Source organism: Euprymna scolopes, chromosome 45, assembly GCF_053919585.1.
Source record: "Euprymna scolopes isolate OS-2025 chromosome 45, ASM5391958v1, whole genome shotgun sequence".
NCBI classification, from domain to species: Eukaryota; Metazoa; Mollusca; class Cephalopoda; order Sepiida; family Sepiolidae; genus Euprymna; species Euprymna scolopes.
In genome coordinates, this window is record NC_136526.1 from 66,883,488 (window position 1) to 66,910,800 (window position 27,313).

At 34.8% G+C, this 27,313-nt stretch overlaps 1 protein-coding gene across 4 annotated transcripts in view; it reads left to right on the forward strand.

The window, feature by feature from the left end:
- The first annotated feature begins 2,279 nt into the window (after positions 1-2,279).
- The window catches only part of LOC145269868 (uncharacterized), a 52,744-nt gene continuing 27,710 nt past the window's right edge, over positions 2,280-27,313 (forward strand). The window contains exons 1-7 of one of the 4 annotated variants that reach the window (XM_080125606.1): positions 2,280-2,536; positions 7,251-7,310; positions 10,689-10,792; positions 12,093-12,250; positions 15,221-15,406; positions 21,996-22,162; positions 24,725-24,875. In XM_080125606.1, coding sequence (XP_079981732.1) covers positions 2,342-2,536; positions 7,251-7,310; positions 10,689-10,792; positions 12,093-12,250; positions 15,221-15,406; positions 21,996-22,162; positions 24,725-24,875 — 1,021 coding nt within the window. In that variant the 5' untranslated portion in view covers positions 2,280-2,341. Of the gene's footprint in view, positions 2,537-7,250; positions 7,311-10,688; positions 10,793-12,092; positions 12,251-15,220; positions 15,407-21,991; positions 22,163-24,724; positions 24,876-27,313 lie in introns of all 4 variants that reach the window. The other 3 variants (XM_080125605.1, XM_080125609.1, XM_080125607.1) reach the window with 3 other exon arrangements.

Here is a 27,313-nt window from a genome sequence, read left to right on the forward strand (position 1 = left end):
AAACTATTTGCCAAGAACTTTGCAGCTAATTCTACCCTATGCGACAAAGGCCATCAACTCCCCATATTTCCTCCTATAACACAGAACACGCTAGGTAACATACAAATATCTGTGCATGAGGTCGCCAAGCTAAACAAGAACCTTGATTCCAGTAAAGCAACTGACCCTGATGGCATTCCAATTATAGTGTTAAAAAAGCTTCAACCAGAACTTGCTCCCATACTTACGAAACTGTTTAAGCATTGCCTTAAGGAGAAGTGCTTTCCGACTCCCTGGAAAGCCTCATCAGTTTGCCCTGTATTTAAGAATTCAGGTGATAAGTCATCTCCCTTTCAGTACAGACCAATAAGCCTGCTGTGTGTTATGAGTAAGTTGCTGGAATCCATATTAAATAGAGAAATAGTAAACCACCTCAACAGAAAAAATCTTTTTAGTGACACACAATATGGTTTCTGTTCTGCAAGATCTACCGCAGATGTGCTAACGGTTATATCCCACAGGATTAGTGAATCTCTTGACAAAGGCTTCCTTTCTAGAGCAATTGCTCTTGACATATCAAAGGCCTTCGACAAGGTATGGCATAAGGGCCTACTTCACAAGATTTCCAGCTATGGTATAACTGGAAATGTTTTCTCAATCATTAAATCATTTCTCTCCGATAGGCTCATAAGAGTAGTGGTCGATGGACAAAAATCAGAGGCCTACAGTATTAATGCTGGAGTCCCTCAAGGTTCAATCCTGGGCCCAACTCTCTTCCTGATCTACATCAATGACCTCCCTAAACACATACTTAAATCATTCGTTGACATCTATGCTGATGACACGACCATCTACGGCAACACATCAAAGGCTGTAAATGACAAAGCTCTCTCTGATTCTCTCTCCTCTGATCTCGAGCGCATGGTTCAGTGGGGGAAGTCGTGGCTGGTTACCTTTAATGCATCTAAAACCAAACTCCTATCTTTACATCATCAATGCTCTGATCCCCATCTGGCAGCAATTGAAATGGATGGCTCTTGTCTGGGAGAAGCCCCGTGTTTTGACAAGCTTCTGGGTTTGTCCTTTACTCCTGATGAAATGGAACACGTACATCAAGTCTGTTGCCAAGGTCGCTGGAAAGATGGTGGGATCCTTCTACCGCTCCAGAAGATATCTCACTACTGATGCAATTCTCTATCTATATAAAAGCCAAGTGCGTCCAAGGATGGAATACTGCTGCCATATCTGGGCAGGAGCTGCCAAAAACAGCCTATCATGCTTTGACAGAGTACAAAATAGACTTCGTGGTTTAGTGGGGGATGCCCTTTTCTCTACCCTGCAACCTCTCTCCCACAGAAGAGATATTGCGAGCCTTATCGTTATTTCCATGACAGGTGCTCGTCTGAACTCCAATTTCTGGTCCCCCCTTGCCAATCTTTCACAAAAAACACCCGTCTAGCTGAATCCACTGTGAAAAATTTCCCCCACTCTTTATCTGTGCATAAATCAAAACGTGGATTTCATGAACAAAGCTTCTTTCTTAGAACTGCACGCCTGTGGAACTCTGTTCCGTCTGCCTGCTTCCCACCGGACTACAACTTGGATGTCTTCAAGTCCAACGTTAACAAATTCTTAATGAACCGCTCCCTTAAGTAAACACTTCATCAAATCTCCACACTAACGTACTGTACTTGCAATAACCCTTATGCCTGAGTGGCTTCCGGGCCTTGATAAGTGGTGACCACTGTGTAAAAACAACCCCCAAAAACACACTTCTATTCAGGATTCTGTTTGCTATTTGCCAAAACTGGTTGGAACCAAGCCGTTGCTCAGCTACTTTGGACTTGATGGACTGAGCATACAACTCTCTTGCGTTCTTTATTACTTTTTACAGTGGTTGTTGGCAGTCCTGAAAGCGGCTTTAGTCTCAGTACATCTATTACGCTGGAAGCAATGGAAAAAGTGATTTCTGTGCGCACTGGCAGCAGCAAATTCTGGAGAGAACCACGGCTGGCTATTAGGTTTTTGCTTGAACTATTTGAGTGTTATGAAACAATCTATACCTACAATTAACCATTTCATCAGGTCTGAAACTATAGAGGACACATTCTTTTTAAATATGGAACGCAGACGTAGATCTGATATAAATGTACGGAAGCCATATGTACCATATTTAGCATTTACGCTGATTTAACTAGTAGACCACCATATGGGCTCTAGATTTGATGACGGAATATTGACTAATGAGAACGTCGCTTAGTCTCCACCTCTCATTGTTACCGGAAACCGGAAGTCGGCTTAAGCCTTACCCCAAACCGGAAATCGGAAGTTGAGTCTTTCGCTTGTATTTTTAACGCGAGCAATGGCGGACAGTGGTAAACATTCGCTTCCCAATCTAAAGATTTGTATCGAAAATGACGAGGAGGAAGCGGAGACGGACAACGACGAAATTTCCTTCAGCGACAAAGACGATTATTCGTTCATCGATGAACCTTATTCGCATCGGGTTGAGTTCAGCGTTCGATTAAACAACGCCGAAACACAAGAAAAGATCGAAGTAAGTTTTTTTTTTAACAGAAAAAGAAATGAACGCAGCTTTCGTTTTTAAAACTTTTTTTTTTTTTTTTAATAAAATTTCACAATAAAATATTTCTTGTTTCTTCATAAATAATAATAACAATTGATAATAAATAAAATAACAATACGCAATGTTTTCATTAATGGAATTATGAAACCCGTTCTTGTGTTTCACGCCTCTACGATGGAATTAAAAAAAAAAAAGTGCTTGTTAATATAGAGTCGACAGATCAATTAAAAAAAAATTATTTTAAGCAAAAATAATAGTACGTATTTAATTGTTATGTCGAAACTAATAATATATCCAAAAAATTACGAAAATTCATCAAGCAGAAGAACTGTTATTGTGTTTTTATTTAAAAAAAAAGAAAAAAAAAAAAAAGAAAGTGTATAGACTAAAACAAAACGTCATCCATTAAAGTGGCGGAAAGAGAGCTATGTACGTCCCCTGTAATCTTCAAGGTATTCACATCTAAGAAAAATGCAATTTTCCCCGATGTTCCGTAAAAATTACTTTTAACTACAAGCAATTTTCTACTCTATGGATTTTCGTAGTTTTTGAATATATTACTATTTTCGACATGACAAATGATTAAGTATCGTTGTTTTTACTTAAAACCACATAAAAAAAACATCGATTTGTCGACTCTATCTCAAACAAACACTAAAAATGCAATAGCGCAAAAATAAAACGAAATTAAAAAACTCTAAAATAATTTATGATAAATTTAAGTTAACATCCCTAGCTAAACCCATAAGATTTATCGGGTTTGTATTACTGTACACATAGATTCGAAAAAGTTGTAAAAAAAAACAAATATATAACAAATAAATGTTATCAAAGGCAAGATAAGTTACTTTTCTACCTAACTGGATATATTTTTCGTGTTTTTATTCAATGTAACATGTTTATTCAGCTCGAAAAGCATACAGTGTTTACCGATGTATTGGAAAATTCAAAATGGCGCCCGACACTCTCTTTAACACGGTAAGTTCAGGAAAAGATGTTATAAATAATAAACTAGACAAAATACTGTTAGAAATTCGCTCATTATATGTTACCATGACATAAGTTGACATATATTCGGTGTTATTTTAATAGTATTTTGTCTAGTTTATTATTTATAACAACTTTTCCCAAACTTACCATGTTAAAGAGAGTGTCGGGCGCCATTTTGAATTTTCCAATACATCGGTAAACACTGCATGTTTTTCGAGCTGAATAAATATATTACATTGAATAAAAACACAAAAAATATATCCAGTTAGGTAGAAAAGTAACTTATCTTGCATTTGATAACATTTATTTGTTATATATTTGTTTTTTGACAATTTTTTCGAATCTATGTGTACAGTAATACAAACCCGATTTATCTTTTTAGGCAAACACTTTAAAACTTAGAACGAAAGGTACTTATTATGCTGTTTTTTTTTTTTTTTTTTACGGTATATTTTGTTTATTAAATTGTTAGAATATAGTAGGGATGTTCAAATTTTTGTGTAATATTACCAAAATTTTACGCACTATCAGACACGTCATTTACATTTGGGCTGGTGCAGTCAGTGGTGCATCTGCTGCTAGTCTCTCGCTCCTAGACAAGGTTCAAAAGAGATTCGCCAATCTGATAGGTCCTGAACTGTCATCTAAGCTTCAGCCTCTGTCCCATCGACGAAATGTTGCATCTCTCTGCCTGTTCTACAAGTATTTTAATGGTGAACGCTCTGACGAACTGCAAGCACTTGTGCCCCCACAACATAAACACTCTCGACAAACCCGACAGGCAGCTAAATCCCACCCCCACACAGTAGAGATCCCTAGATGTAAAAGATCTTTCTACTCTAGATCTTCCCCAGAACTTCCCCAGAACCGCTAGACTTTTGAATTCCATTCCAGGTCCCTGCTTCCCCAACTGTACTGACGTGCAGAAGTTCAAGTGTAATGTGAACTGACATCTTGCTGCTCAAACCCCTACATAGTACCCCAGTAGTTGTTGCCCCTGATAGTAGCCCCCTACACCAAAGTGGCAATGTGCCTTGTTTGGGGTGAAAATGTAATTTAAAAAAAAAAAAAGGAGCAGCATTTTTTTTTTTGTTTTTTTGCTATTGTTTATGTTAATTTTATTAGAGGCCTCCATACATTTTTTTGACAAGTTGAACCCCCGCCTAGAAATAAACATCTTTTAATGATTAAAGTAATTTGAAGTTGTAGTTAAATTTGCTATTTTATGATTGCAAATAGTCATGTTTTTATATATTATTTAATTGGAATTCATTATTGAGATGAATATTATTTATTAATTTTATTTATTGCGGGCTATTATTCTCATCTTTTCTTAGTTGTTTCACAACGTCTCGGCCAACTATTCCTCTGGCCTTCCTCAGGTGGTAACTGCGACAGGATAGGAACTCCGAATCTCCTGACTGCATCCGCTGTAATCACTGCCTTCTGTAGTTGTTGTCGTCTTGCTACGTTTCGGCCAAGTAAGCCTCTGGCCGGCTTTATAGATTCAACGTCTCTATCTACTGAGCCACGAGCCCGTGGCGCAGTGGATAGAGACGTTGAATTTCTACAGTTCCAGGTGAGAATTGTTTTAATTTTCAATCCTACCCAAAGCCGGCCAGAGGTTTACTTGGCCAAAACGTGGTGAGATGACAACTATGGATGGCAGTAATTGCTAAGAATGCAGTCAGGAGATTTGGACTTCCTATCCCATCACGGTTACCACCTGACGAAGGCCAGAGGAATAGTTGGCCGAAACCTCGAGTGGTCTCTGGGCCTTGACAAGTGGTTATGTCTATGTAAAAAAAAAAAACGTTTTGAAACAACAACTAAGAAAAGATGAGGATAATAATCCGCAATAAAAATAAAATTAAGTCATTTTTTTCATGTGAAAATAATTTTTAAAAATTGAAAAACCTTACTAAAAAAAATCTGTTTAAAATTTCATATTGCGGAATATTGGAATTTTATTCTATTTAAATCTTTTTAAATCTTTTTAAAATTAATTTTTAAGAATTCTGTTTTTGCTGTACCTATTTACTATGCCTCCCCACGGGACAGAGTTAGACACCAGGGTCGTTTTTTAACGTGGAGAAAAGGTACAAAAATAAAAATTGTCTCAGTCGTGAAGGATTTCTCCTCCACCGAAAGAGAACAAGAAATAGAAGTGCAGCACCTGAAGAACAGATACTACACTTTGATCTTGTCCCGAAGGCCAAGAACAATGATTCTGTTTTTGTTGTAATTTAACTAATTATAATATATATTGTTGAGAAAAAAAAAAACATTGGTTTTTTTTTATATATATATATATATATATATATAGCTCTAGGGTAAGTAAATTTTGTCACAGTTTTATATATATAAAGTAGTTGTTAATTATTTTAACACTTCAGCTTTATAAAATGTTGCAATTTTTCTCAACCTAAATTTATTTTGTTTAGTTTTCATAACATGAAATATAGAGGGGATAGAACACCTAAAAAATCTATTTCCCTCATATTTAATGAAACCTACTTTTAATATGCAAGTTAAATTAAAAATGGATAAGTATGGAAAATTTCATGAAAATCTGACCATTGGTTGATTTTTGCTAGACGTTTTAAACATGGGTATGTTTATGGCCAAAGTAAGCATAGGAGATAAGGATGGACTTGAGAGAAAGAGGACTAAATGAAGACCTGACTTGAGATATATTAGTTGATAGTCAATTTCTATAAACCTTCCGACACATGCCAGCATATAAAACGATGTTTAATCAAAAAAGAAGAAAAAGATGATGATTAATCGATAAGCACAATAAAATTGACACACCAAAATGAAATGACATGGGAGTATAACCGATGACAGACTAATGTTCTGTCACAAGAGTGATTCAAGCTATCAATTCCACCCACAGGATGAAGTGCTGATTTTATCAATGTTTAGAATTCATAAATATCCTAAAAATTTTACTTGCCACAATTCAAATTTTGATTCCGATCCATAAGTAAAATGTTCCGCTTAGCCCATAACCTTTTGAATTGAAAGCTATGTTTTAAGTTCAGAAGAGTTTCTGATAGGTTGCTTTTCTGTCCAAGTCCTGAAGATGAAGAATTCTCAGTGGGTAGCTGTTCTGTACAGGTCCTGGACTTTATAATGTTGCAGACAAAAAGCAAAAGATCTTTCTCGTGTTGACATGAAAAAATTATGTGCTCGAATGCTGAAGATTCAATATTTTTATGGAGCAATTCTGGTTTCTGATTGGTTGCTAGCAGAATGTGGCGCCATTTGATTGGTCAGTTCCTATTGTCAGTGCCTATAAGTAGAGCCTTCCAACTTTTGGTGATTATGACCTCCCATCATATCCAAAATATTGCAACAGAAATATAAAAAAAACATAGGTTAATAGTTTGTAAAAAAAAAGATATTGTTTGCGATTTTGCTGACATCACTTGTAGTGCCAGAGATGGCAGGGGCATTTAACAAAGGCCAAAATAAGCATGGAAAAATTTGCTAAGGATGGACTTAAGAGGAATGAAGACCTAACCAGAGTTCGGTTAGTTGGTCGTCAATTTCTAAAAGCTAACTCACACGAACATTTAGAACAACTATTAAGCCAAATATGGTGATCCTGTACAAGAATTGGATTTGTGATTTTTTACCCTGGAATGACTTAGCCTGCAAAAATCAGCAATTTATTAATTTTTTTCAGACCAAGAAATATGGAAATAAAGAGGGCACGTTTGTTACAGGTATTGATATCACACAAAAGGTAAGACGAGCGTTTATTGTCGGCCAACATCCTTTGATATTATGCATGTTTCTATTAACGTTTGAAAATTTTCTCTCTTTATGCATTTGAATATAAACGATCATTTCTACGCATAGCCATCTAGAAACACCTGAGTTTTATGGACATCTATATCTATACTCCTATAAATTTTTGTTTTTTTTGTGTATTGATATTCGTATTAAAAACCCTTTTTTCTATTTATTTAAAAAGAAAATATAACTTTGTTATATATGCGTCATGGAATTGCATTCATCTGCAAAAGATTTAGCTAATTTACATATTCTTTTAAACATTCATTTTAATTCATTCCCTATTTTTTTTCGGTTTCCTTATGGGATGATCATCTTTAGTTAACTATTATGTGTAATTATATTCATGCAGATATTCTACATGATTTATACTTAATATTTACATAAAAAGGTTATAGTAAACACAAACTTCTTTCTATATATATTTATGTATGCATATATATATTTGTTCAAAAAATTTTGCATACCAAACTGTCAGTTTTTGGTGTACAGACATTAAACTTAATATATAGGGTATTCGAACCTCTGCAAAACTTTATATTTGAGTTTGATTTATTTTTTATTGGCTATGGTAACATTTATTTGTTGTATATTTAATTTGGCTAAAAATATTAATTCTGTCACTGTCAACTGGGCACTTTTCTACAAGGAGGGGTCGCTTTTTTTGCCGATATTTTCAAAAGTCATCCCTGTATTTACAATTGACTAGCCTTAATTTAAATCTTTGCCACTTCCGGTTTTGTGATGGATGCAACAGCAAAGACGTCATGTTTTTTTTTTTTTTTCTCAACACACACCTCCAAACACCCGGGCAACGCTGGGCACCCAGGCTGGTATTTATATAAAAAAAAGACTGAGACTAGCAACATCAAGTCTGTGAGAAAGAAATTGTAGAGAAGTTGTTGTTGCCAATGAAATTGCAAATATGTTTCTGCACATTTTCAAGATCGTTCAAATGTGACAGATTCATGAATCCAAATATGACAACTAGAGAATAGCATTTGAATATTATTGTAGCTGGTAGAATTGAAAGAAATTCAATCCTTGCAAATGAAAAAAAAAAAGGAGAGTTTATTTTCTGCATCTCTTGTAATGATTTTTTTCCCAATGTTACGTTGATGTAATTATATTTTAGCAGAAAATTGGGCAGTATTGGAGACCATTTTTAAAATTAGAATCAAAATTTTATACAATTTCCAATCCTGGCCATGGTTTCCTTTCAGAATGAGAGTGAAGCGCGTTTTGTCTTCAGTCTGACATTCCAAATGTTTGATCTCTTGAACTGTCGTAATGATCGCCATGGTTACAAACGCTTTGATTTTAATTTTGTTAAATGAACATAAAACAGATGCAAAACTATTCTTTTCAGATTTTTTTTGGTCGATTATTCTTCTAGTATTACTGCAGTTTCACAGTATTTTTGACAAGACTCATGACTCGTCATTGGAGATATAAATTTTCCGATTGTAACCACATGACTCCCATTCCCACAAAAACTATGTGCAGAAAGAGTGACCCCCCACTCTATAAAGGGATACCTGTTTTTCCAATTATTTCCAATTGTTAATTTGGTCTGAGAATTGAATGTTTTCAAAGTGAGATGACTTTACATGCTGGAAGAGTCTTCCAGCAAGATGGTGCCACGCATTGGAAAAGTCTTTTGACAGGGTTCGCCAGACATGGAAAGTTCTTGAATTTTGCCTTGAAAAGGCCTTATTTCTATTATTACCTTGAGAATATGGAGAATGTTTTGAAAAGATATTGAAAATCATTCTTTATGTACAGTAAATATTTTTTATGTATTGATAAAAATACCATTAAAATATTTTTTATGTATTGATAAAAATACCATTAAAATATTTTTTATGTATTGATAATATCATTAAAATATTTTTTATGTATTGATAATACCATTAAAATATTTTTTATGTATTGATAAAAAATACTATTAAAATATTGTATTGATAATACCATTAAAATATTTTTTAGGTATTGAAAATCAAATAAAAATACATTGTTTTGAAATTGCATCATATTATTGTGGATACAAGAATTATGTCCTTTTATCACAAAACAAAACTCTCAGGTAGTTTTTTTTTCTTACTTTTTTTTTGGGGGAAGTCGGAGAAGGTTTCACTCTTTATTTTTGTTTTCATTTATAATTTAATATTTTTTGAGAGGGGACGCAAGGGCAGGGAGTATTGGTGGCTGCCATAAATAAAAATGACCTCCCCATCCCCTCTAAAAACACTTTCCTTGCACGGATGAGACTCTCCAATGCCCCCCCACTCCATCCCACCTCAGAAAAAAAAAGAAAATGGTGAAGCCATAGGAAGAAACTGAGAATCTTCTCTTCCAAATTTAGGATTTTGTAATCATACCCAAATGCATTTTATTTTATTTTCATGGATTGATAGTTGCTATTTCTTCTGATGAGTTAAGGGCAAAATAGATTCATTGATTGATATAATAAATGAATCATTTTGTGCTACGAAATGGTTGCTCTCAAGAATTGTAAGTGTCAACGTAATTAATGGAATAAATTGTAAGATGTTTCACATCATGAAATTTGGAATATGACTTTTGTATATAAATCTATTTTGCCCTTAACTCATCAGAAGAAATAGCACCTATCAATCCACCAAAAGAAAATAAAATGCATTTGGGCATGATTAAAAAATCCGAAAATTGGAAGAGAAGTTGTGATTACCTTTTATTTTTTATTTTATTACGCCATTTTCATAAATTTGAAATATAGACTTTTGTCATTTATTTGTTTTTATATATATATAATTACATTCTTTTATTATTAGCAATACTAACAGTAAAAAAATTTGCAAATTTTACCTTCATGTACATGTGTTGACGTCTCTCATTGGATAATTTTGATCATGTGACAAGGATTTGACATGTGATCCAAAGTCAGCAAGAAAGTATGTTTGAAACTTTAATGAAAATTTTGCAACTGGCCACAGGGCCTTTTTAATTGCCCGACTCGGGATCTTGCTCATTGCGTTGAAGTTGGGTGTGTTAGTATCTCATTCTACTGCATTTGTCACCAAAATGTTTGACGTCGTTTTATTGTCAGGGAAGCTAGAACAGATCTACTCGGTCAATCCAAGGTTTTGATACCTTGCTCAAAGTGAAGATCTAACCATTCTTCCTTGCAATGATAACATGCTGAACCATGAGACAACAAAGGAAATGATATATGTGCCCCCCCCCCATCCCATTGTGGACTTTTGTCCAGGAAAATTTTTTACTTTTTTTTTTTTTGTGTGTTTTTTATTTGTGCCTTTTTGTGAAATTTTGAATCTGTTGTTTGTAGGAAGAAGCTGAGAAACGCGAGGAACGTGCCCGGAGATTTGGTTTGGAAGACACGAATCAGCAACAGCAGCAGCAGCCGGTGGATTTAGCTGCTCTCTACAGTAGGTGAGATTGCGTGTGTGAAAATCCTGATTTTTGCTATATATCATCAACCTCGATATAGAACCACAACAAATTCCCGTGGATTGAAGTATCTTCACAAATTGATGTCATTTATTTAAATCCACTGGGAGTGGGAGTGAATGAGTCGGTCAGACGAGGAATCAATGCAAATTTCTCTCTTCTGAACGAAATCTTTATTTGAAATATTGAATTTAAATTTTTGTTTCTTTTACGTACTGGCATGTGTTGGACGTCTTTTCAAAATTGACTTCCAAATTAACCTAACCTTTCTGACAAATTAAAAAAATTTTTTTCTCAAATCCATTTTTCTCATTTCCTCACATGTTTTCTTTGACCTTCCACTGTGAACTGAACCTGCTACCTCAACTGTTCTACATTTATTAACTTAAGAACTCTCATTCATTCTTTTAACGTGACCTTTTAAGGGAGTTCTTGAGCTCCACACATATTTTCTTATCTTTGAGAGGAGACAATTTAATTCTACAATTAAATTGGTGCTGTTTTTGTTTGAAAATGTCAGTGGTCCAACTTGACTGACGTTTATAAAATCTCAGCCATGTCAAAGCAGTTGGGGAAGACACGTGCAAAATGGTCAAAATTATTTGGCCAACAAAACAATGACAATATGTCTTTTTGTTTTTCAATATTTATCTCTCTCTCTCTCTCTCTCCTTGTCTCTCTCTCTCCTTGTCTCTCTCTCTCTCCTTGTTTCTCTCTTTCCTCTCTAGTTCTCAACATTATGAGCTGCAAATGTTGATCGCAAAATGTTGGACTCTTCTTACTTGAGAATGAGTTTTGAGTTAAAAAATGTTTCTTCAAATTGAAATAAATTTCTATTTTTATAAAAACAACAAAAAAAATGCATTGTTCACTTTTTGTATACAAGTGTTCAATTCCAGCAGAATGGTCCCAGCCAGTAATGATGCCAAGAACTCAAAAAGAAAACTCATTAAACAAATGTAACCATTGAGAACCTTTCTATCGAACTTGGGAATCTTTACAGAAATTCAAACAGAACCCTTTATTTACTTCATGGGGGTAGCATGTTCTCGTTTTGTCAGCCATGACAACGTACAAGTCCCAAGTAATTCACAATTGTGTACAAAGGTGGATGAGATGCTCCTCCCTGAGTTTACGATTTTTATGTTTGCCAAACAACACTTGTCCGTGTCGCAAAATTAATAATTGTTTTTGGCTTTTTTTTTTTTTTTGTTCAATTAAAAAAATATTTTTGATTTTGTTATTGTTTATTTATATATTTTTCTATCTTTTCTATTCTTAGTTTGGGAATACGTGAGGAAGATGTTCCGAAAACTGAACGGGGTATCCGGTTGGAGGTAGTGCATATACGTGGCGTGAAAAACATGAGTACAAAAGACATATTTGAATATTTCCAGGAGTTTCCGCCGACCAATGTGGAATGGATAGAAGACAATTCATGTGAGAATTTTTTACCCATTTTTTTTTTTTTTTTAATTTATTTTAATTTTAATTCTTTTTATTTATTTATTTTACTTATTATTTATTTATTTTAATTTTTATTTCTTTATTTATTTATTCTACTTATTTATTACTTATATAGTATTTATTTTTAATTTTGATGTATTTTATTTATTTTGTTTTACTTATTTATTATTTAGTAGTTATTTATTTTTTATTTTTATGTATTTGTTTTCATATCTTTTATTTATTTTATGTATTTTTTATATATTTTTGTATATATTTTCTAGATTTCTATTTGTTTTTTTACTAGCCTGGGTGCCCGGTGTTGCCCGGGTGTTTGGAGGTGTGGGTTGAGCAAAAGAAAAAAAGTGGTAGTAGGCAGGTATGCTTGAACCCGTACCGCGAAGGAGGAAAAGAATGTGAAAAAAAGTGACGTCTTTGCTGTTGTGCCCATCACCAAACTGGAAGTGACGTAGGTTTAAGTTAACGCTAGTCTATTGGAAAAGGGGATGACTTTCGAAAATATTCGGCGAAAAAAGCAACCCCCTCCCTACGGAAAAGTGCCCAGTTGAGGGTGAAGGAATTAATGTTTTTAGTCAGTTTTTTGATATTTGTTGTCCGAAGGGTCGAGCTTTAAAATGATACCGATCTTGTGAAAATCTGTCACCTTTGTCGAAAGTTTTAGATAGACATACATACATTTAAACAGACAAGTGAGATTTATATTATAGACTAGCAGGGGTGTTTAGAGGTGTGTGTGGGGGGGATCAAAACAAATTGAAGTAATAACCCTGTTTAAACCAGCTCCCCATAAAAAATGGGGGTGTCCAAATGAAATGACGGTTTCACCGCATTGATCAAAAGCTGATTTGATTTCTGGACGTCCCTGAGGGCCAGGCTGAGAACACAAATTTGTTTTCAAAGTTTCGCTTTTTTTATACTGAAAAGCGAAACGAAGATGCGGTGATCGAAAAAAACTCAAAAATAGCGCATAAAAGTCGGGCAAATTAAAGATAGACGCGACCCCCATTCGTAACACGTAGATATTATGATTTAGACAGTATATAAAAAGTTTTAAGGAGTGACCCAACCGAGTGTGCCCCCCCCCCTCAAAAAAAAACTTTTGCCGGACATACAGAAAAAAATGCACACACACACACACACACACACACACGTTTTCGCTTTTATATATAATATAGATGAATTTTATTTTCAATTTTGTATTTTAGTTATTAATTTTTTATTTTTTTTAAATAAAATAAATTTTTTCAGTTGAGAAAGTCGATGAATAAGCATTTTTTAAAAACCTTGTGATACTATCTTAGAATATGTGCGTTTGTGACATCACCCTAATTTGTTGTCCAAAATACTTCGAAACAAATCCAAAACTTTTGAACGATGACCAAATCTGAAATCTCGCAGCTAATCGACAACGATTCTCTCGACTTTGGAGAATTGTCATGTTTGAATACATTCACAATAAACCAATTTTTTTTCAAAGATTTGTAAAATATACAAAAAGCCAAACTCGGTACTTGTATAGTTTAATCAAGACATTAAAAAAATGAAAAAAGGTTATATTGTACGTATCCATTATGGAACGAAGTCCCCCGGAAAAAAATTTCATCAAGTAGTTTCTTTTTTACAACGAAAAAGCAATTTGTTATGATACCGAGCCAAAAGTTAGCTTTTTAAGTAGAAAAGCTAGTAATAAAGATGGGGAGGGAGTGTCGGCGCTTTAGCTGGAGTTATCTCCCCCTGGCGTGTTCAAAATTCTATAATGGCTGACTTCAACACACTCATAAAAACGTGTTCTTCTGCTGTAAAAATAAAATTACTCGATCAAATTAAATGAAATTTTTTTTTTTTTTTTTTTTTTTTTTTTTTTTGGAGAACTTCATTCCATAACGGATACGTACAATATAACCGTTTTCCGATATTTTCATTTTTGAATGTCTTGATTAAACTGTACAAATACCCCAAACTGTTCTAAAGTTAAATGTGATTTAAGTTAACCATTTTAAGAGATTCATGAACCCTTCTTGATAAATTAACATGCTCGTTTGTCGATTTTTCAGATGAGAGTTGATGATTCACAATATTTTGGTCGATGTCACCTCCAACCTTCTTCAGGTGTACTTTGTTGAACTCAGGAATTTGCCCAGGTGTTTGGAGGTGTGTCTTGAGGTGTTTGGAGGTGTGTGTTGAGCAAAAAAAATTTAAAAAAAACATGGTAGTAGTCAAGCAGGTTCGGACCCGTACCGTGAAGGAGGGAAAAAAAAAAAATGCGACGTTTTTCCCGGTGCGTCCATTGAAATGACAAATGTTTAAATTAAGGCTAGTTAATCAAAAAGAGGGGATGATTTTTTTAAAATATCTGTGAAAAAAGCGATCCCTTCCTGTAGAAAAGTGCCCCAGTTGAGGGTGAAGGAATTAATGCTTTAGCCAATTTTTCGATATTTGTTGTCCGAAGGGTCGAGCTTCAAAACGATACTGATTTTGTAAGAATCAATCGCCTATGTCAAAAGTTTTAGGCAGATATACATACATTTAAACATTTTAAAGGTGAGATTTATATTATAGATGAATAGTTCAATCGTCAGTGTGGGTGACTATAAAAGATACTGTTGTGCATTACTTAGGACTTTTACCCCATTATGGCTGATGGAACGAGAGCATGCTACCCCATGAATAAAGGCTTTCATTCAAAATTTTGTACAGGTTCTTGAGTTTGTTGGAAAGATTAGTGTTTGACAAGATATGTCCGCAGAAGGTCGAAGGTTACGTCAATGAAAAGTTTTGAAAATAACATTTCAAATGATAAAAAGTCTCAAGAATCCAAATAATACGAATCAACGTTTGCATTTTTTTTTTGTTTAACGACTTCAGAAGTTGATAACTACTTTTTCTTTACGTCTCAATTTTTTTTTTTCAAGAATCTAATTTTATTTGCTTGTTTAATTGCAGGCAATGTGGTGTGGTCAGACAGCTTGACCCCCGCCCGAGCCCTGAATAAATTAAGTATGAGTCAGGAGAGTATGTCAGCACGTATCAACAAGTCCCTGCCTGACGTGAACGAAAGGAAACCCGCCACGGAAAGTTCTGCAAATGAAGAGATGGATAAAAATAGCAATAATTTGGTTGAGAATTCCGGTAAGTAAAACATTTTGACTTTTTCCGCACTTTCCATTCTCCCCCTTGATCCAACGACGGATGATCTTGTGTTGAAGAAAATCTAAAGAAATTCATGGTCGATCCGTGGATCTTTATTATTCCTAATATTCATAAATGGCCTTCCTGATAAAATTGTTTCGGAGATGGGTATATTTGCTGATGACACCATGCTCTATAACAGGCAGGAGGGGAAAACAGATGAACACATATCTAAGGAAATGGCAAAAACACTAGAGGAAGACCTCTTATCAGTAGTGGAATGGGGGCAAAAATGGATGATCGCATTCAATGCTTCCAAGACTAAGCTTGTTTCCTTCAATAATTACAAGAAACCTTCACTACCACCAATAGCAATGGCCAAGAACACATTACTCGAAAGTACTTCTTTCAAACTCCCCGGCCTAACGTTTACAGGGAATATAAGCTGGAACAGTTACATTAAGAGCATTGCTAAGGCTGCTGCAAAGAAGGTGGGCTCTCTCTACCATGCTAGAAAGCTACTTACGCCTGAAAGTATTCTGTATCTCTATAATGCTACCATTCACCCATGTATGGAGTACTGTTGTCACATTTGGGCTTATGCATCTGCTACTAGTCTCTCGCTCCTGAACAGGGTCCAAAAGAGAGTCGCCAACTTGATAGGTCCCATCGCCAAAATGTTGCATATATATATATATATATATAATCTGTTTTACATATTGGCATGCATTGGACAGCTTGTAAAAATTAATTTCCAAACTAACCTATCTCTGACCAGGTTTTAGTTATCCCTCTTCCTCTCAGTACCATCCTTATCACTTTCTTTTATGCTTCCCTTCGCCTTTTTTTATCTGTGAACTGAACCTGCTTTGTTCAACTGTTCTATATCTATTAAACTAAAAACTTTCTTCTATTCTTTCAATGTGACCAAACCAACAAAGTCGCCTGTTCTGTACGCATATCTCCCTATACTGTCCGATTTAATTTTCCTTTGAGATCATTGAATCTAAGCATGTTGAAGTTGGAAGGATTAAAAGTCAGGAGTGATAGCATGATCCAACCATTTTTCTGGCAAACTTACCCACGTATTTGATATCAGTCTTCCAGTTCAAAGTTGAAGTGAAAATCAGTCTTATGAGTTTATCAAAACAAGGAGCTTTCTCATGAAAGCAGCTATTCATTTCAACTGAGCAAAAAACAAAAGTTTAAGTGCTGGTAGTGAAAGGAGAGAAAAAGCTTGGTTTTAGAGTTGTGAAAAGTTGTTGATTTACACATTAATAAAAATAAAATGGCTTATTTTTGAATCAACTAAAATGCATTATGGTAGAATTTAATTTCGTAATTAATGTGTGTGTGTGTAGGGAGGGGTATTTGCTGACTTGTTTGCTGGACTGCAATGAGTTTGTTGGATGGGTTTTGTTTTTAATTTACAACGTAGAACTTGACCCCCCCCTCCTCCTCATATGTAAATCAGTTGAAAAAGATTGAGAAAACGCTTTTCATCTCAAATATTAAGTTTCTATCGACGATACTGAAGAAGTATGGAATATGGACCCCAACTGAATACGAAAAAAATAAAAAATAAGACACATGTCGGTCGACACTGGTTTCCCTTGACCTTTGCACTCACATCACCTCTGTAAACAATAAAAGTGTGTTCTGGAAAAATGGTGGGATCATTCTATTGCTCCAGTAGATATCTCACTGCTGATGCAATTCTCTACCTGTATGAAAGCCAATCGCGTCCAAGGGTAGAGTCTGGGCAGGATAAGAAGCACCTTATTCTGGGCAGGACAAAATTCCAAATAGACTGCATAGGCTAGTGAGGGATACCCTTCTCTCTTCCCTGCAATCTCTTTCCCACAGAAGAGATGTTGTGAGCCTGTCTCTGCTTTATCGTTATTTTCATGGTAAATGCTCGTCTGAGCTCCAATCTATAGTCCCCACTTGCCAAACTTTCATGCTAGACACTCGTCTAGCTGAACCACTATCAATAATTTTCCCCACTCTTTATCTGTGCCTAAACCTAAATGTGGATTTTATGAACAAAGCTTCTTTCTTAAAACTGCACACCTGTGGAACTCTCTTCTGTTTCTCTGCTTTCAAACTGATTACAATATGGTCGTCTTCAAGTCCAATATAAACAAGTTCTTGACGAGCCGTTCCCTTAACTAATCCAATTTACCAAATTTCCACTACTAACAATTACTACGATATTGTCCCATTGACTGCTGTACACTCATTAACCTTTATCCTCGAGTGGCCTCCAGGCCTTGGAAAGTGGTGACTCCTTTGTAAAAAAAATAAAAAGTAAAGTTTGGATTAATATTTGTAAAAATAATAATAAAAGCGATTTATATTATTTATTTGCGACCAAGATTGATTTTTATGTAGAGTGCATTTATAACTCCTTTTTTATTTATTGTTTTTACGTTTTCCAAATTTTTGTGATAGCATTGCTGCACGATGTCCATTTATCAAAGTTTTCTAAATAGCTATTAATCTTGGTTGCGAATAATATAACTGGTTTTTATTATTTTTAATAACAATATCAATTTGTGAAATTTAAAACGTTTTGTAAATATATAAATGTGCTCTGCATAAAAATCAATCTTGGTTGCAAATAATATAACTGGTTTATATTATTTTTAATAAAAAATATCAATGTAAGCTTTAATTAAATTTGTGTAAATATATAAAAACGCACTTTTTTGGTTAGATGTGAGTGAAGGTCAAGGTAAACCGGTGTCAACTGATGTCTTTCTTTTTTTTTCACATAGAAGTCGCTTGGCGTCCGTATTCCATGCTTCGTTCGATGATACTAAAAATATCCTTAAATAGATCCTACATGTAATGATGAAATGAAAAAGTTCATTAAATTAAAAAACATGAATAGTGAATTAATGAGATGTCCTTTTTTTTTTTTTTTTTACACAGTGATCACCACTTATCAAGGCCTGGAAGCCACTCAGGGATAAGGGTTATTGCAAGTACATTACGTTAGTGTGGAGATTTGATGAAGTGTTTAATTAGGGGGGGCGGTTCATTAGGAATTTGTTAACATTGGACTTGAAGACATCCAAGTTGTAGTCCGGAGGGAAGCAGGCAGACGGAACAGAGTTCCACAGGCGTGCAGTTCTCAGAAAGAAGCTTTGTTCATGGAATCCGCGTTTTGATTTAGGCACAGATATAGAGTGGGGGAAATTTTTCACAGTGGATTAAGCTAGACGGGTGTTTTTCGTGAAAGATTGGCGAGGGGGGACCAGGGATTGGAGTTCAGACGAGCACCTGCCATGAAAATAACGATAAAAAAGGATAGGCTCGCAACGTCTCTTCTGTGGGAGAGAGGTTGCAGGGTAGAGAAAAGGGCATCCCCCACTAAACCACGAAGTCTATTTTGTACTCTGTCAAGGCATGATAGGCTGTTTTTGGCAGCTCCTGCCCAGATATGGTAACAGTATTCCATCCTTGGACGTACTTGGCTTTTATATAGATAGAGAATTGCATCAGTAGTGAGATATCTTCTGGAGCGGTAGAAGGATCCCACCATCTTTCCAGCGACCTTGGCAACAGACTTGATGTACGTGTTCCATTGCAGATCAGGAGTAAAGGTCAAACCCAGAAGCTTGTCAAAACACGGGGCCTCACCCAGACGAGAGCCATCCATCACAATTGATGCCAGCTGGGGATTAGAGCGTTGATGATGTAAGGATAGGAGTTTGGTTTTGGATGCATTAAAGGTAACCAGCCACATCTTCCCCCACTGAAACACGCGCTCGAGATCAGAGGAGAGAGAATCCGAGAGAATTTTGTCATTTACAGCCTTTGATGTGTTGCCGGAGATGGTCGTGTCATCAGCATAGATGTCAACGAATGATTTAAGTATGTGTTTAGGGTTCTGTTTAGATGTCCTTTTGTAAAGCAATATGCAAATTGTCACTCATATAAACCTAAATATATTAGAAAACTCTTGCTCTTTTATTTTGAATGTGAATTTGGCATTTGAATCTCACTATCAGTGTGATAACTGGCCCAACTTTATAAATAGAAATTAATCAAATATTTATTGAAATCTAAAATAAGGAAAAACTAAAAAAAACAAAAAATTATCAACATGATTATAGTTTTTTTGAATTCCACAGAAAAGACATTGCAAGCCTGTCTCTGCTCTATCGTTATTTTCATAAGTGCTCGACTGAACTCCAATCTATAGTCGCCCATTGCCAAACTTTCACAAAAAAACACTCTACTAACTACAACCGCTATATACGATTTCCTCCACTCTCTATCTATCCCCAACTTCCTACCCCTTTTATTTTAATGGGGGGTCCATAACAAAATGTGAGGATGGGAAAATATCAACCAAATTGGGAAAATTATTGAATCACTACTGGAATCACCTGAAATATGTATACTCAATGACAAAACACACACATACCGACACCCAGGCATGGGAATGACATCAGCTCTTGATCTAACCCTATGCTCTCCCACAATATTTATGGACTTTAAATGGGGGGGGGGTACATAATGACCAGTGTGGTAGTGACCACTTCCTAATTTTTCTCAAAACTCAAGAACCTGCAACAGAAGAAATAAAATCAAAATGGCAAATCCATAAAGCTAACTGGACCAAATTTAGTAAACTTTGTTCAACATTAATTAGTCAAGAAATCGTTAACAAACCAGAATCAGTGTTAGCTTTCACCAATATACTAAACAAAATAGCAATCCCAAAATCTTCCATTAAGCCACACCCAAAATAAGCGCCATGGTTCACAACAGAATGCAAAGAGACAATAAACAACGAAAAAAAAATATGCTAAAGTTCTACAAACAACACTCCACAAAAAAATATGCTAAAGTTCTACAAACAACACTCCACAAAAAAATATGCTAAAGTTCTACAAACAACACTCCACAAAAAAATATGCTAAAGTTCTACAAACAACACTCCACAAAAAAATATGCTAAAGTTCCACAAACAACACTCCACAAAAAAAATATGCTAAAGTTCTACAAACAACACTCCACAAAAAAAATATGCTAAAGTTCTACAAACAACACTCCACAAAAAAAATATGCTAAAGTTCTACAAACAACACTCCACAAAAAAAATATGCTAAAGTTCTACAAACAACACTCCACAAAAAAATATGCTAAAGTTCTACAAACAACACTCCACAAAAAAATATGCTAAAGTTCCACAAACAACACTCCACAAAAAAAATATGCTAAAGTTCTACAAACAACACTCCACAAAAAAAATATGCTAAAGTTCTACAAACAACACTCCACAAAAAAAATATGCTAAAGTTCTACAAACAACACTCCACAAAAAAAATATGCTAAAGTTCTACAAACAACACTCCACAAAAAAATATGCTAAAGTTCTACAAACAACACTCCACAAAAAAATATGCTAAAGTTCTACAAACAACACTCCACAAAAAAATATGCTAAAGTTCCACAAACAACACTCCACAAAAAAAATATGCTAAAGTTCTACAAACAACACTTCACAAAAAAAACAACCTCCAAAAATACCAATAAGCAAAAACGCGCTACATTATTTCAAAAAAAAAAAAAAAAAAAAGCCAAAAAGAAACCTGGCAAAATTATATTTCCAAACTAAACAACACGCCACCAAAAAAAAAACATGGGAAATAATAAGAAAAATAACCGGGGGAAAAACTTGGAACACCAATAAACCATATAAACAAAGCTTCTTTCTTAGAAGTGCACGCCTGTAGAACTCTGTTTCGTTTGCCTGTTTCCCACCTGACTACAACTTGATGTCTTCAAGTCCAACATAAACAAATTCTTGATGAATCGCCCCCTTAAGTAAGACACTTTATCGAATCTCCAATACTAATGATTACTACGATATTATCCCATTGATTACTGTACATGCAATAACCCTTATCCCTGACTGGCTTCCGGGCCTTGATAAGTGGTGACTACCATGTAAAAAATAAAAAAATAAACACACCAAATTTTTGTCATTTATTTTTTGATATTGGGGCTACTATATAGGGAGTTGAGCAGTCTGTTTACATTACACTTGAACTTCTGCATGTCAGTACAGTTGGGAGAACAGGAACCCGGAAGGGAGTTCCAGAGTTTAGTAGTTCTGGGGAAGAAAACTATTAGAATAGAAGGTGTTTTTACATCTAGGGATCTCTACTGTGTAGGGTGGGATTTTGCTACTCGTAGGGTTTGTCGGGCGTATTTATGTTGAGGGGGTACAAGGGCTTGTAGTTTGTTGGAGCATCCACCATTAAAATACTTGTAAAATAGAGAGATGCAACATTTCATCGATGGGACATTGGTTGAAGCCTAGCTGATAGTTCAGGACCTATTAGGTTGGCGACTCTCTTTTGAACCCTGTCTTGGAGTGAGAGACTAGTAGCAGATGCACCAGCCCAAATGTGGCAACAATACTCCATACATGGGCGAATGGTGGCCTTGTGGGCAACACCAGATGAATAAAATTCTGGTATTTATAAAAAAAAAAAAAAGAAAGTCTTCAAATCTCTGCTGTGTTTTTAGATGTAATAATTATTTTTGTTTTTCCTCACCTTTGCAGCAGCAGCAGCCGCTTGTCGAGATGATGGAAACATCTTAAACCTGAAGGATGAGGAGGAAGAGGAGGATGCCACGACTCCTTCCGAACCAATAGAAATGAATAACAAACCTCCTGAACCAAAAAGTGATGGAGAATTATCAAGTTCAGAAGATGAAGAGACTCACAAGGTAACATTTTACATGTCGGATGTCTTGTATATAAAGTTAGACGTATGTTTGTATATTTCGATGGATTCCCCTAATTTCACATCTTTTTTTAAAAATTTATTTTATTTAATCAGTTTTTAGCAAATATTCGGTGTGTCTTAAATATTATGTGACTAAAACCCGTGCCTGGTAATAAATTTTGACATGGTAACGCCAGGTATGTATAGATTATATGTTAATATTTGGATTTAGACAATGTTGTTCTACTGCAGATATTTTAACGCATACGCTTATACCATGCACTGGGTAAAGTAGGCAAAGTCAGGGCTGCAGCCTTTGATATATCCAAGTCCTTTGACAAAGTTTGGCACGAAGGGCTGCTAATGAAAATTAAATCATATGGTATAATTGAACGTATACTAAATATAATTAGGTCTAGCTTAGACAATAGGACCATCCAGGTTGTCATTGATGGACGTACATCCAAACAGCATAACATAATGGGGAGTGGCTCAGGGTTTGATCCTTGGGTCACTATCATTCCTGATATTCATAAATGAATGCCCTGATAATATTGTGTCCAAGATGGGTATATTTGCTGATGATACAACGCTCTATAACATGCACAAAGGAAGAACGAATGTACATAAATCTAAGACAATAGTAGAATCCTTAGAAAATAACTTCCAGACTGCAGATGAATGAGGACATAAATGTATGGTAACATTTAATGCTAGTAAAACTAAGCTGCTCTCCTTTAACAATTACAAGACGCCTTTCCAATCACCTGTCTCTGGCATAGCACCCTATCTGAGAATTCTACCTTCAAACTCCTCGGCTTAACATTCACAATCAATATGAACTGGAACAAATATATTGAGGACATTGTGAAGGCTGCTGCAGAGAAGGTGAGCTCCCTCTATCGTGCTAGAAAACTATTCATACCTAAGAGAATCCTGTATCTCTACAAAGCCACCATTCACCCATGCATGGAATATTGTTGCCACATCTTGGCTGGTGCATCTACCACTAGTCTCTCCCTCTTGGATAGGGTCCAAAAAAAGTTTCCAATCTAACCAGGTCCCACTTTGTCAGGTCGTCTAAATTAAAATCAATTGCTTCTTGTTTTTTACATAAAATTAAAAAAAAAACTGATTCTAGTTTTATTTTATACAGATTTTTTATGGTATTTAAATAAGTCTTTTTTATTTTCAGATGTAAAAAAATCGAGTTTGTTTTTGGAAAATATCTTTTAAGATTTTCCCAAACCTCAATTAATTAAAATAAAAGAATAATTTACTTGCCTCACCACGAGGGCAGAGGTAGACATAAGATCGCTTTTAAATCTGGAGGGTTTTACATTGCGAATGGAACAGTCGCATTTGCAAGTGATTTTTTTCAAAGTGTCGACTAGAAATAATAAAACGCTTATGTTTTGGTGATTGCTTTTTTTTTTCACCAACATTCTTCCAAAGTTTATTGCTAGGGCTGTGACGAGCATATTCTTTTCATTGTTTTGACTCTTGAATATATATTCGTTAATGTCTTATGTTTTTATATAGACTGATGTGGTTCTTCGTTAATTGACTGTGTCTAACTGTGTCGGATATATATACACGAGAGTCAAAACAATGAAAAGAATATGCTGTTGTCACAGCCCTATTTATTTATTACTCAGTGAAAAATATCTTTCAACTTTTTTTTATTAAAACGACCAAAGTCAAATTATTTAAATATTAAAAGATTTAATAGAACAATACACTCTTTTTTTTTTTAAACAAAGGCTGTTTTAAAAAACATCTGAAGAAATTTGAATATTTATACTTTCAAGTCCCAACACAAAATTTGGGGCATATTTAGAATTACACTTATTTAAAAAAAAAAAAAAAAAAATTTTTTATGATTTACATACTTGTCATGGAACGAAGATGTCATATTCCAAAAATCATGTGGGTTTGGCTAGTAACTTTTCTATTTGACTAGTAAACGAAACCTTTTAGTTGTCAACGGTCAACTGAAGATAAATTTGTCCAAAGAACCCTGAAGTGGCACACTGAATTGGAGAGAAAAAAAAATGATTGCCTCAGTTTTTAAGGATTTTTTTTTTTTTTCACACAATACCGATTATAATTTTTTGCAAGTTACAATACGAACATATTTGCGTGTTGAAAATGTTGATTTTGACATGTGTAATTACTTGTGTTTATATTTATTTTGTTTTTTAGATAAATATCTTTTTAGACATGAACCTAAAAAGGTTTTTTCCAAAAAAAACTCTCGGCTGAAAGTTGTAACTGCATTAGCAGGCAACTGGTGTCAATTGAAATGTGTCCCATTTGAGTCTCTTGGCTTCTAGAGCCTTTTATTCCATATTTTGTCGAAACCGTTAAATATATCCTTATATTTAATCATAATTTAGATGAACTGTAAATTTTTAAGTTTTTTTTTTTTTTTTAAATAAAAATTCATGGCCTACTTCGATGTTATCAAAGCTGATTTTCTTGTGGAAAAAATTATAAAAAAGCATTTTTTAATGTAACTTTTCTATTAAAAAAAAAAAAATTATATTCTAATTTTTTACAGAAAGAAAACGCAGATAAAAAAGATTCCGGTGCCAAGTCTATTGACTTTGTTACTTTAGAGCCTCAGGAGATTGAGTGGCCCCCAGGGAAGTGGCGATTTGGTAAAAGTTGCTTGCTTGCAAATCAGCTCTTTATGCGATATGCCACGAAAGGTATGTGTTGCATGTTGCGTCTAATCGTCCATGCACCCCTAATTGAGTTTTCCGTACTTTTAAGAGTATGGGTTAAAAATCACTTCATGAAACGTTCATATTTTCTATGGTTCTTTAAGCGATTAAGTCCCAGGGTATCTAATCGTTTTTTACCCATGAGTTGAAATTTTCTGATAACTAAAAATGGATTAGAATATATAAATTGAAAGAAAAATTTCTTTATTTTATTTATAAAGTGAAATACTGACTTTCCTATAAATAAGTTGGTTGTTTTCTGTCATTTCGAGTTAATGTTGAATGCAGTAATTTTGGAAAAATTTTTATGCTACAAGTTCTTTATATCTTTCAATATTTATTCATGGTGTTTGGTTTGGTTGTTTTGTAGAAGAAAATTGTTGGTCTCCTGATTTACCGGAGAGGGGCCTATGTTTTCAGTGGTGTCCGTTAGTTCGGACGATTGCCAGATAACCGTCCATTAGTTTTTCCTGGAATTTTGCCACAAATTGTATTTCATTAAATAGATGTGCACAGTAAAAAAAATTTTTTTTGCGAAAATTCCTGTTGCATCTCCAGCGGCTCAAGAGGTCAATAATGCCTCAAAATGGCCAAAAATGACGTTTTGCCCTATAACTTTTGATCCATCCATTAGATTTTTCTGAAACTTGGCTAAAATGTAGAGCCTATTGTTCTTTAGCCGTTCACACTTCTCACATTCATCATTTCTTCACTATTTTTTGTGGTGTCATCTCATATGCAGTACCAAAGGAGGGACCATGCATGCGCGGCTTGTTGCTTTTTGTTTGTGACATTGCAGAACATGATTGAGTTTTGCAAAGGGAAAAGAAAAAAACAAATAACATCACTGTTTGATGCAATTTTGATCAGGAAGCCAGTACCTTCAGATAGCCTGATCTGATAGCACCAGATACTCTAACAAGTATTAGCACTCGGAGTCAAAGTGAACCTATGAGCAGTGGTAACTAAGGCGTAACTCCACATTCCTCACAACCCCCAAATGGACCACTGAACCCCTGGATGTCTTTAAAGGTCGTATACAGAATGTCCTATAAATGAATGTGGTATATTTTCGAAATTAAGCGGATATACTTTCCAGGTAAATTTGTAACATGATGGTAAATAGCGAAGTCGTTTGCACAAAAAAGTTACGTTGAACTTTTGCCAATGAATTAGTCGCTTACTATTGCAGGACTCGTAAGTCCATATATCATCGAATAAATTTTAGCAAATTTCATGAGAATTTTTAAGAGGGTTGCAACAACTCTTGGGCAAATTTTATCCTTTCTTCAAGAAAATTATGCAGTAAGCAGTACTATTATATATTATAGATTTTTAAAGAAAAATTGTTTGGTGTCCGATTTATAGTAAAGTGCAACCTAATGGGTTAAAGATGCTTTACAGAATATGCGTTGTGAGATCAACAGTTATGTCGCACAAGAAATATCAAATGCATGGCAGTCACGATACATTGCTGTAAGTTTTGCCAATCTCCTTCAGCTCGGGACGCGTGTCATGTTGCCTTGTGTTTCTTTTTGATGTGTGATTTCTCTCTTGTGATTAATACGCACAACCTTAGCCGCACACTCTAAATGCTCTCTTTGTGTAAGTATCCATATCTTTCTCAGCAAGACGCGTGTATTTGGTGTCAGCTTTGTAAAGGGGATGGAACTGAATGCCCATATAAGAGCTCTTTAGTAGTTAAGGCCGACTGTCATGGTTAACCATAATGGACAACCAAGAAGCGTGTATGCATCTATTTGCAAGGTCATTATTGGGATGCCTGTTAAGGGATCAAATGTATGAACAAGCTTCTGACAACTAAGTCTATCTCCTGACTTTTGCTTGGAACTGAAGAATGGCTAAAAGGCTGCTTACTGCTTTCTTTGGACAGACAGAGCTCATTTGTCTTTGACTGTCTAGGAGAAGGGTCACTTTAATTTCAAAACTGGGGTAGATGGGTGCCCTTGTATCTATGGCAACCTGTCTAGGTGAAGGAAACTCTAACGTAAAAAACTAAACTTATTACTAGTTATTTTAGCACGTCACCACGTTAGACTTGATGGGTTTTAGAAATTGATGCGTCTTGTACGATACTCATGAAAAAATTTTAATTAAAATCTTAATATTGGCTCATATAGAAATCTGTTTAATTTTTTTTTAATCTGACTAAAAGTAAGGAAGGTCTGAGTATTTTTGTCTTGCATGGTTGGATATTTTTCCCTTTTTTTCTGTATCACATTTTTTTAACTTTTTTTTCTTGAAAAGGTTTGTTTTTGTTAACATACAAGATTAAACCAAGAAATTTGCCATATAAGAATATTTTTGTGTAAGGAATCAGAACTCTTGTTTTTCTTTTGTCCTTTAGTCCTCACATTCTATGAGCAAAGTTTCTGACAAAGAAGGAAGAATTCTTGTTTTCA